Source organism: Myotis nattereri, assembly GCF_964212035.1.
Source record: "Myotis nattereri genome assembly, chromosome: 3".
NCBI lineage: Eukaryota > Metazoa > Chordata > Mammalia > Chiroptera > Vespertilionidae > Myotis > Myotis nattereri.
Window position 1 is genome coordinate 73,563,113 of NC_138077.1, and position 12,389 is coordinate 73,575,501.

At 40.7% G+C, this 12,389-nt stretch overlaps 1 protein-coding gene across 1 annotated transcript in view; it reads left to right on the forward strand.

Annotated features, from left to right (window-relative positions):
• The first annotated feature begins 8,527 nt into the window (after positions 1 to 8,527).
• Positions 8,528 to 12,389, forward strand: part of CBLB (Cbl proto-oncogene B) — a 246,578-nt gene continuing 242,716 nt past the window's right edge. Inside the window, exons 1-2 of the mRNA XM_081086562.1 lie at positions 8,528 to 8,706; positions 9,755 to 9,936. Of these exons, the coding sequence (XP_080942688.1) occupies positions 9,769 to 9,936 (168 nt within the window). The 5' untranslated portion in view covers positions 8,528 to 8,706; positions 9,755 to 9,768. The remainder of the gene's footprint in view (positions 8,707 to 9,754; positions 9,937 to 12,389) is intronic.

Below are 12,389 nucleotides of genomic sequence, written 5' to 3' on the forward strand. Positions count from 1 at the left end.
AGGGGGTTTGGGCGCTGCCCCCTGTCATGCTGATCCCGGTGCCGGGAGGCCTCGCGGCTCCACTGATCCCGGTGCTGGGAGGCATATTACCCTTTTACTATATAGGATAGAGGCCTGGTGCACGGGTGGGTGCCAGCTGGTTTGCCCTGAAGGGTGTCCTGGATCAGGGTGGGGGTCCCCACTGGGATGCCTGGCCAGCCTGGGTGAGGGGATGATGGCTGTTTGCACCTGGTCACACATCCTTCAGGGTGGGTGTCCCCACTGGGGTGCCTGGCCAGCCTGGGTGAGGGGATGATGGCTGTTTGCAGCTGGTCACACACCCTTCAGGGTGGGGGTCCCCACTGGGGTGACTGGCCAGTCTGGGTGAGGGGCTGACGGCTGTTTTCAGGCTGGGGGTGACTGAAGCTCCCAACCGCTCCTTTTTTTCTTTTTCTTTTTTTTTTATTCTGGGCCAGCTTTAGCTTTGAGGCTTGGCTCCAGGTCTTAGGCCTCTGCTGCTGAAAGTAGGTTTCTAGCCTTTGCTTACAATGTTGTGATCCTGCTGGCTGAAGCCCGGCGGATTCTGGCCTTTGCTTACAATGTTGCGATCCTGCTGGCTGAAGCCCGGCGGACTAAAACAGGTTTCTGGGGTTTTGTTTCGCTTCTATATTTGTTACATAGTTGCTTAGAGTTGCAGCTCAGAGGCCTGCAGCGGCAGGCGGGGAACGTTGGAGTCCTCCATCACTGAAGCAAGCAAGCCTCATGTTAGTTTCAAGCTGCCTGGCTGCCGGCCGCCATCTTGGCTGGCAGTTAATTTGCCTATTGCCCTGATTAGCCAATGGGAAGGGTAGCGGTCATACGCCAATTACCATGTTTCTCTTTTATTAGATAGGATATGCTTAAATTTCTCTCATTCCAAAATATTGCCCTTCTAACTCTACTGGATTCTGCGGTCATGTATAGATACTGTCTACATTCTTGTCTTTATCCTTGTACAGATTTCTTAAAACAAAACAAAACAAAAACACAACAATCTCTACTTTTCAGTTCTTCATCTCCCATTCTTTTCAACCCATTTTTCAATTGACATTGTTCCAGTAAGGTCACAAATGATCTCTCAATTGTTAACTCCAATGTGTTGTGCAATTTTTCTTTCTTTTTATTATTGAAACCCTCTGCTACATTGGAAAATTGTGTTTGCTCCATGGAAATGGTATACTCCCCAGTATACCACACTGAATTGATTGCTTTTGTGATCTATTTTTTTCTCTGCTTTTCTTTGAATTTTGATGCTCAGGGTTCAACTCTAAACTTTATGCTCTTCTTATCCCATATAATCTCCCTTCATGACTGTAACTCTCAGGAATTACCTGTCAATTTTGCCAAACCTATTACCATAATCATTTATATCCAATCATCTAACTAAGATTTCCTTCTGCTCACTTGATAGATTCCTTATTTTTTTTATTTTTAAAGACAGAATTAATTCTCCCTTTCCCCTAAATCAGTGGTCGGCAAACTGCAGCTCGCGAGCCACATGCGGCTCTTTGGCCCCTTGAGTGTGGCTCTTCCACAAAATACCGACTTCTGCCCATGGACCACAAAGTTTCAATCGCACTGTACATGCGCGCCCACACATGGTATTTTGTGGAAGAGCCACACTCAAGGGGCCAAAGAGCCGCATGTAGCTTGTGAGCCGCAGTTTGCCGACCAAGGCCCTAAATAGTCTGTTGTTTGTTAGTCTCTATGCTGGTTGTTGAGGTTATCTTTATCATTAAAGCTAGGAGATTGACTATTACTCTTGACTCCTCCATTTTCTGCACTTTTCATATTTATGTAATTATCAGTGACTAAATTAAACTAATCTGTTTCCAGCCTCACTTGGTAATTAGGATCACCTGGGCAGTTTTAACACTATCCTAGATGGATCAGATCAGAATCTCTGGGAGTGAGGCCTGGAAATTTGTTATTCTAAGGGGCAGATAAGATTGGAAACCACTTTTCCCAATATTCCTCAAATATGCCACTTGTGTTTTACCTCTAATACCACTGCCCCACTATTAGGTTCTCATCATCACTTATTTCATATGGCCTAACTGGCCACTTTGCCTTCACTCTTATGCCTTTCCAATCTATTATCAATCTGACCGTTAGGGTGAATATTCTGAAATATAAATGTTACAATGCCATCTCCCTTGCTCTTTTAATCTAACCCTGTGTACTCTGCCCTGATTTAAAACCTTTCGATGATTTCTATAAAAAAATTCAAATCCAGAGGTGGTCTTTTAATTTACTCATCACTTGCCACCTTTGTCTCTTGTTTCTCTGCTTCCCCCAAAATAGACCCACTAATTCTTATGCATATGCACTGTAATTGTTTTCTTTCTTTTATGCTTTTGCTCTTGAGTAGTCTTTTGACTAAAATGGCCCTTTTGTGATTAACTGTTAATCTAATTTATCTTATGCCTCAACTTTGTAATCACTTTTTTTGAAGCTAGGTTAAGCACCTTCCTCAGAATGACCTCCTCCTAAAGAAATTGCTGCTTTTACCAGTTGAGTTTAAAATGATTTCTTATTATACCTGCTTTCTGCTTGGAAATAAAAACTGGTTTAGTCACCTTTTATTCCTTGGTGTCTAGTCAGAGGTGGTAAAATAAGGTTGAATGCCAATAGATGTTGGGTTCTGAAACAATCAAAATATTTAAAATAGAAAGGGTTAGTTTTTGTACATTGAGAATGAGGAACTTGTAAACCAGTAGAGAAGATTTTCTTTAGATTTAGAACATATTAGATCTCTACTAACATTACTAGTGTTATTTGCTTTTGATTTTTACATTTATTTTTGACAGTGTGCATGGGGTGGGGCAACCAGTCGATGTGTCTCTCTCACATTGATGTTTCTCTCTCTCTCTTTCTCTCTCTCCCTCCATCCCTCTGAAAAGCAATGGAAAAGTTATCCACAGGTGAAGATAAAAAAAATAAAAATAAATTTCTGGTCTTAATTTGGCTTCTTCTGTAGAAAAATAAATATATAATTGGTCTATATTAATACTGGTCTAATTAGCAGTTACGTTTCTCACACAATCACATACTTTTATACTACACATTAATCTCCTGTGAATTTGAGTTTATTATCTATATTTTTTTAGGGTCCAATCACTCTTGGTAAATTTGTCAAATTCCAGATCTGCTAAAAACTAGTGATGTGATTAGTCCCAAGATCCCCCTTGGCCTTGAAATTTGGATTTTATATTTTAATCAAAAAATAAAAATTCAATGTTTTATTAATAGGTATACATCAAAAGGCATAAGGACTATAGATTAATTACATTGTGACTTGTATCAAATTTTATGTTCTTCACACAAATGTTTGAGGAGAAAGAAAATTATCCATATTTTTCTGAATCAAGTTTTGTTAAGTGAACATGGAAAATGGAATATGAGCCGAAACCGGTTTGGCTCAGTGGATAGAGCCTCGGCCTGCGGACTGAAAGGTCCCAGGTTCAATTCCAGTCAAGGGCATGTACCTGGGTTGCGGGCACATCCCCGGTGGGGGATGTGCAGGAGGCAGCTGGTCGTCGATGTTTCTCTCTCATCAATGTTTCTGACTATCTCTCTCCCTTCCTCTCTGTAAAAAATCAATAAAATATATTTAAAAAAAAAAGAAAATGTAATATGAAACATAAATAATGCAATGGAGGTACAAAGGAATACAAACCTGAGACAAAGTAGTAAGTTTATTCCAAATTTTGAAGTATCTATTTTTAGCATAAATTCTTTTATTACAAAGAACAACTGCCAAATAAATAATTATCTGGAAAATAATTATCTTGGAATTAATTGCCTAGGGAAAAATCACAAGGAAGTGATTATAAAGATTTTTTTTCAGATATATAATTGTTTAATCTGATATAAACTTTAGGATGGAATGTATTAAGGCAGTTGCTTACTTAATTTTGCACCCTGTGATGATATTGAATTGTTTAGGATTACTGAGCCCACATGCTGTAAAGAAATTGTATATAATTTACTGCATATGTGACAAACTTTAGGCATATATATATATGTGTCTGGTAATAGCAGATGCTAGGCTAGTATCTGTTAGGGAACTGATAACTTACTCTCTATATGATATAAAGTAACTGACTTATTAATCATAAGTTTAATTTGTAGAACAAGATCTTTGTGGTAGGATTTGCTAGTTTGTTGCCAAACATCTATTCACTCCTCTCTCTATAGAAACAAAACACAGATTTTTAGCTGGTTATATTGCTTCCCAAAATAGAAAGCACATTGTCTTCCAGGCATTTTTGCAGCTAAGTTTGGCCATGGAACTGAATTCTGGCTTTGAGATAGTAAAGGTAAATATTTGTGGGAGTTTTCTGAAAATTGTTTAAAGAGAATTGACTTACCTGGAAATTCAATATGCCCTTCCACTTTTCCTTTTAACCTTTAGCCTGAAAATCAGTGGTGAGAGCTGGACCACCAACAGCCATATTGGAATATAAGGTGATTCTGAGGGTAGAAATCCAGGTGCTGGGATGACATAGGAGGAAATTATGGAGCCACCATTTCATAGGTTTTCTATGTGTGAGAAGGATAAGATTCTATCTTAAGTCATTGTTATTTTTGTGTTGTAGTTATTGTTAAGCAAGATTTCCAGTTGAGCCCAAACCAATACAGAGTGTGGTTATATCTGATGGATCCATAGATCAACATCTTTCACTGGCAGCTATTAGTATATATTGTTAAGGACAGTTAGAAATTTATTACTCTTAACATGGAATGATTCATTAAACCCAAATGTGATTAGGTAATAATGCTCTTATTTCTCTTTAGTATGTGAATTTGGACAGAAACAGAGACAGCTTATGCTTCCTAGGCAATATCCTTAAATAGCCAATTTATTCATTCAGCAAATATTTTTTGACTAGCTTTTATGGATCAAATAAATTATTGGAATGCTTTGCTATTTAGTCAACTCATATTCAATATCACACGAGTCACCTGTGAGTTTGGAGAAAGTAGAAAGAAAGAAAAATTGAATGGAATGAAAATAGTCTAAATATTTTCCCAAATAGTTGTGTTCTTCTAAACATTTTTTCCCCTGTATTTAAAGACTATAATCATCTGCATTTTCTGTGAATATAAATATTAATATCAAGTATTAATGCTCAAATTACAGGATTTTATAGATACCATTACAAAATTTCTCAGTAGCCCTGCCACAAAATCTCCCAATCTTTTTTGGGAGTTCTGGGGTAAGGGTATCACATGTGCTTATGATCATTTTGTTCATATTAATCACCTACTGCCTGCTATGGTGATTGCAGGGCTCTTAGGTAAACTGTCTCATCATTCTGCTGCATGTAAGGATCTTCCAGGAGAACACTTCTCTCCTATAAATATGCCAAATCCAAGTTCACTGTAGGCTACAAATCACCATGCTATCAAAGGAGGCTACTTTCATGCTAAACCAGACCCTGTTGGAAATTGACTTTTTCTTTTTAGAAATGAGGATTGCATTTCTCTAGCAAACTCTGTTACTTGATGTGCTACTGCTTATGCTCCGAGTATCACAAAGTCTCTAATGAAAACATTTCTATATGTTCTTTATAGCCCCTTAATATACATTCCTTTTTTATGCTCTATCCTTTGTGTCTTCACTGGAGACACCTGGGATAAGCAATTTTATCTCAACAGTTCTTTATTTTCCCATGTGCGTTAACTCATGCTAATAGTTTGCAGGGAAGATTACTGTCTCATTAGTTCATCAGACGTAACTAAACCAGACTTTGGGCTCAAATGGAAACCCTGCTACTCCAGAACTTAACTTGGACTCTAGATGGCTTTGATAAAATAGTTAGTTGAGAATGAAGCTGTAATTTCTTGATATTCTGTGTGTGTTTTGTATGTGCATGTATATACATATATGTATCACCATATCCCATGTAATATTTCTTTCAGTTGCAAAAATAATATAAAAGAAATGCCACTGCTATCACATGTATCTTACTTATTCTACATTTATCTAGATATAAATATGAGTAATGTACTTATAATATTCCCTTAAGCCACTGTTTTTGTACATTCTGAAAACTTTCTACATACAGTTTATACATTTCTTGGATTTATTTAAACGGTGATCCAATATGTGTTTTTTTCCTTTTGCAATCTTCCCTTAGTAAATGTAGTTTCTGTTACTAAGAGTAAAGGAGATATGTATGGGTAGAGGAGATATGGAGAGACCAGTACTTTTGTAGATAAACACAATGTGAAAACAAGGAACTACTCTGTAATTATTGGCACAGAAATAATGGCAAAGAAACAAAATTACTTCCCAAACCACATTTTATCATCTTACTACTTGCAAAGAACACGTTTTGCCTGTTTAATCAAATGCAAATCTTAATTATCTGAATTTAGGGCTGTAAAGTATGTTTATAAGAACTCAGGATCCTTGATAGTAATAATCACAGTACTAAAATGATTATTTAGGTAGAGAGTGGTTAGAACAATTGAGAAACATTTTATCAGTTTAGAGAAAGAATATATATCACAACATCTGAGAAGCCCACAGTGCAAAGTTTATTTAAGACTACCAATTGTAGTGGAAAGAAAATTCCAAAGCATGACAATCTATGGCAATTTTTAGTAGCACCAGTGGTAGGATTGAAGTTAAATAGAAGAAAAAAAAATAGAAGGCATGCGTTTAATCTATAATCTTGTTGAAAGAAGAGTTCCAGCACAGTAGCTTTTTCCTTGTAAGACTAGCCAGATGTGGGCCTTTCTAATGGTATATGGAGTCACAGAAAGAGAGAATACAAATGCTGGGAGAGAACAGCAGATACAATAAGGTGTGTTAAAATAAAAAAGCAAATGGAGAATAGCTTTGAAGCTTCCCTAAGAAGACAAAAATCAGTTTAGTCATTAATTTAGCTTAATTACCATTCACTGTGAAGACACTGCTCTCTCATTATATAGGCTGCTCTGTAGCGGTATGCCCCAAGCCTCATCCCATGCTTTGGTTTGAGTGTTCCCAGTTAGCAAACTGTTTTTTTGGGGTGTGCATAACAAATTTTTACCAACTTCTACTTCAGTGATTCACTGGTTTTACTTTGGCTATTTCTGAATCTTTGACAGGTTTGTTTTTAAGATGAAGAGAAACCTACATAGAGTGAAGGTGACTGGAAAAAAATTACAAAAGCTGTTTCCTCTTCAGTCGCTTATGCAGAAACTTCTAGTAAACGAAAGGGGTAATGCATATATTAGCAATTCCCATGATCTGTTTCTCTGCCCTGGCATGATTAGTGGAGACTGCTTGGCCAGTGTAGTTAACTATTTGCTTTCTCATTAACCTGATATTTGATCTGCAATCCCTCCAGAATTCACTTTAACAGGAAAACACTCAGAAGTGTAGGAAGTTTTGCCCTAACCGGTTTGGCTCAGTGGATAGAGCGTCAGCCTCCGGACTCAAGGGTCCCAGGTTCAATTCCGGTCAAGGGCATGTACCCTGGTTGCGGGCACATCCCCAGTAGGGAGTGTGCAGGAGGCAGCTGATTGATGTTTCTCTTTCATGGATGTTTCTAACTCTCTATCCCTCTCCCTTCCTCTCTGTAAAAAAATCAATAAAGTGTATTTTAAAAAAAAGAAATGTAGGAAGTTTTGTTTGGCAATCATAGTCTACTCTACGTGAGGTCTGTACTTCATCTTCGAAGCTGGGTGACTGTGGCTCTTTTTTGATAGCCAACAAGAAGCAATGCGACCTGGCTGCTGTCCTGGGTAGGAGAGTTTGGCAGCCCCAGGGAACTGAAATTCTTGGGCCTGGGACACGCCCAGGATCGAGCAGCAACACCCTCTCGGGCACTACTCCGTTGCTATGAAACAAAAGACTAGGAAGGTGAGCAAAGCAGGAAGTCCCGCCTTTTAGCCCCAGTTGGCTTGGGCTCCAGCTCCCAACGCTCACGCCCACCGGCCCACTCCCTATTGGTCAGCTCCCTAGTGCCTTGAATCTTTTCCATTTCCTTTCCCTTTTCCACTTTTGTTCCCGGGTGAGACCAGTCTACCCATTTGCCTCGGAGTCCCCTTTCCATTTGGGCCGGGCGGCCAGCGGTCCTTCCTTCGGGGCCATTGTGTACCGTGGAAGACGTGGACCGGGTGGCGGTGCGAGGACAGGCACCTCCCGCCCATTGGCGCCGCGCGCTGTCTGGCAGTGCACCGGCCGGCGGGATTGGTCCAGCCCGCAGCGGCCCCGCCCCTGGCCCCGCCCCGCGCCCCGTCTCCGTGTGTGTAGGGTACAGGGGTGGAGTGTCCAGCGAGTGGTCTCCTCCTCCCGCTAGTGCCGCGGCGGCGTCCCGCGGCCTCCCGAGTCGGGCGGGAGGACCGAGCGGGTGTGGATTGGTCTTGACGGTAATTGTTGCGTCTCCCCGTCTCGTTGGCTGCCGCTCCGGGTGGCTCCTTCCTCGCGAGCTGGCGTTTACGCCGGTGTTGCCAGCCCGGGCTGCCCACGCACCGTGGGCTCGCGCGTGTAGAGTCGGACTCGTGCACACGCGTGTCTCGGGACAGAGACGGCGCCGAGAGGCCAGGCGGGAAGGGGGCCGCCGGGGAGGCTCGACGTTTCTTTCTGTCCCGGGGGCCCGGAGGCAGCCAGGCGCGGGCCCCTGAGGAAGAGGGGGCAGCCCCGGTCCCAGCTGTCGCCGCCGCCGCCGCCGGCGCAGCCTGAAGAGGGTATTTAAAGCCCGGAACGCGGGCCGGGCCCGGGAGGAGGAAGAGGAGGGAGGAAAGCCGACAGGCGGCTGGGATTGCGGGCGACCCGGGAGGTGCGTGCACTGGGGAGCCCACTCCCGGGCGCCCTGGACGGATGGGGCTGCGGGCGCTGGAGGCGCGAGGGCGACTTTGTCCCTTCTCCGTCCGACCCTCCTCTCCCAGCCAAGGTCCGGCAGTGACAGGCGAGGATCCTGAGCAGGGACGGGGGCACACGCGCCCCGAAACAAAGCTTTGGACACCCCCACCCCCCTTGGGTGAGAGGAGAGGCAAGGAGCGAAAGAAGTGAACTCTTTTCTTTCTGTGGCCGCTCTTGTCAGTTTCTCACCCTCTCTTTGAAAATGGATTTTTTTGTTGTTTGTTTCTTGTTCTTTTTTTTTGGGGGGGGGGCCTTAACTTGGGGTGAACTCTTAGCAGCGTAGGTTTAAAGAATCGTGTGTTCACGTACCCTTGTTCAGGTGTCAGTGATTGGTGGTTTTTAACGGGCAATATCCAAGTTCGGAGCCTTTGTTGACAACAGACATGCGTGCCCCTTATGCTTCTGTAGAAAAATCTTTACGTTTATGTAACTTGGTAAAATCTGAGTGAAAGGGCGGTTTTGGAGTAAGGCTCTCACACATGTTTCCAGGGGCTTCAGTTCTAGTATTTTGAGTTGGAATTGCGGCAGAGAGGGGGAGAACATTATGTTCTCCGCTAGTTGGAGGAAACCCCTGTAAGTTTTTTTGTTGTTATGACTTGGGTATTAATCAAGCCTTCCCTACTTGAAATGTGAGAAGGATGCATTTTTAACTCGTAGTGTTCCAGATGCAAATCCAGGGTCTTGGCTCCGAAAACGGTGGTGTGTAGAAATTGAGAGTGCAAATTCGCACACTTTTGAAAAGTTGCATCTGGGACCCTGGATTTTGTTCTCATTGATGTAGGAAGGTATAGTGGGGTGCAAGTTAACCAGGTCAGTTTTCTTTGGGGTATTTTCATGACTAATTATTTTTTTTTTTTAAATTTCCTCTTGAAGAACTGAGATTCCAGATGGCGAATTCTATGAATGGCAGAAACCCTGGTGGTCGTGGAGGAAACCCCCGAAAAGGACGCATTTTGGGCATTATTGATGCTATTCAAGATGCAGTTGGACCCCCTAAGCAAGCAGCAGCCGATCGCAGAACTGTGGAGAAAACTTGGAAACTCATGGACAAAGTGGTAAGTTCTGTCTCACTGTGCCTGTACTTAGACCTAGTCACCCTGGATATGGTTTCTTCAGTGTTATTTATACTGGTAATTAATAATAATTATTGTTATGGCAACAGTCTTTTCATTTGGATTGGCTTTTAGTTTATTTAACATCCACTCTGTGTTTTGAAAAGTTGGATTCAGAGCAGAGACTTTCCCCCCCCCTTTTGTCCTACTCTTCAGGGTTCAAAGTTCCTCTATATGACTCAGATATGCAAATTTTTTACTGTTGGTTGCTCTTTGTCAGATGCATGGCCATAGAATACTTTGGAAGTGTTTGTTCTATCCAGTGTGAAGTTGTGTTGCTATTAATTAGATAACAAAAGAGTGCAAACAGGTAATTTAAGAAGTCTTTGATGGACCATTCATGACAACCACAATGTGTGATGCTGAGAATATTTACAGGGGAAAAAGATTAATCCCTAGGTGAGGAAGCAGTATTTGAGAGAATTTCCATTTTCATCTTTGAGAAATCATCTTCATTAAGAAACTTTTTTTGTTGTTAATGGTAAAGTTATAGTTACTTTCATCTATTCCATTTTGAAACAGGAAACCTTTTGATTGCACATTGTTTATCGTGAAAGGAAAATTTATGATGGAGGTGTGGGGCTGAGTATCAGAAACCACTGTGGTTTCTGCATGTTGCTTTCAGAACTACAATTTCACAAGAAGAAATGAAGCCAGATGTCAGATCCAGAATTAATAGTTCTTGCTTTTGAAGCAATAGTACTGTCCCCTAATGTGTTGGTAAATGTTTTTAGCACCTTATGGTTTTATTTCATAGATATTTGGGGCTAATTCTAAACTTACTTGACTCAGGGTTCTTGATAACTTAATTATTGCGGAAATGGAGGTTTAAAAAGTATTATTTTGCAGGATATGCCAAAGCCTTCATGAAATCAAATGGTATCAGTCACCTTTACTTTGGTTTTAACTGTGTACTTTAAATATTTGCCACAAAAAGCCACTGTCAGTGGTATTAGCAAATACAGGACCGTGATAAGATTTACTTTATTTTCATTTATCCTTATGGAAAGTACAGATGGTTAGATGAATGATAGGCCTGTCATTCTGTGGCTGGTGGTGCTAACTGCAGAGCCAGAATATTTTTGCCAGATAAATACCTTAGTTTTGGGCTTCAGTGTGACCTACTTAAGCTTCTGCCAATTTATTCAAATTGTGATATTAAAGTGCTCCAGACAGAATGACGTCATAGTATCAGAACTGCAACTTGCTGCTGAGGTCAGGTTTTGATTTTTAGCATTGGATACTTAAGAATGAGGAGCATGCAGTTGGAAAAATTGCATGTATTTGGCAGGCACAATACTAGCTGTCTTTCCTTTTTTAAAGTGTGTGCAATTGAAGGTCACTCACTGCTGAAATCATTATTTGGGTATAAGAGAAGGAATGCAAGGTTTTCCTCTAACTTATCTGTTACATGAGTGGACAAAAAACGGGTCAGATTGTGCCAGGGAGCTGCTTCTCCCACTCCACCCCCTTCTTTGAGTGGTTAGAATTTGTACAGAACATCACATGAACAAGATTTATGTAAGGAAGTGGTGAGCTATAGTTAATATAAAGTTATTCTTTTTGAAACATTAAAAAATATGTCCATAATTTTGGTCTGTAACTGATTGTTAACGCAAGTTTTATCTACTTTTACTTATTTCACCATGGGTTATGGTAAAATAGATGGGTATTTAATAGTTAAGCTTCTGCCATCGTTTATTTTATTAACCCTTTTGTGGATTTGGGTTTAGCGTCTTCATTTGAGAAACTTGACTTTCAAGGAAATTGATTATCTCAATTCTCTACTTAGTGGAATGAGGGTGTGGGTGTTGGCAAAGGTGCACTGTATGGTTTTTACCTCATTTGTCTTCATTGTCAGCGATGAAAATTGTTCTGTGGGCTTTGTGGAGGGAAACTACATAAATCATTATAAAAGAGTTCACTATGTTTGTTACTATTCTATTACACATTAATAAGAGGAATTGATCATTACTAATTGAAAATATATTTTATTTAATTGTGTAGTGTAGAAGCTATCCTTACAAGCAATCTTTCTTTGTCAGTGGTGAAGGAAGTAGTTCAGATTCTAAACATTGTCCCAGTAATTACATCAGGAACTTTATTAGTAATCCAAAAGTTAATCCCTTGACACATCACCTAACTGTTTTGTAAAGTAATTGTGATAGTATGAATTTAGCTTTTGAATAACAGAAAATCATAATTTCAGGTTAACTGGTAGTTATGTAAAGGGTAGTAGGGTTAATAGTTTAGTTAGTTACAGGGGATATGAAGCAGTCCAGTAAGTGTGTTGTTTCCCCAGACTTCTAGAATTTAAAACAGTCAACTGAGATTCCAGTTTTAATGTTATGTTTTCAGAAGGAAGTCTTTCTATGCAAGGTCACTGAGAGTAGAAG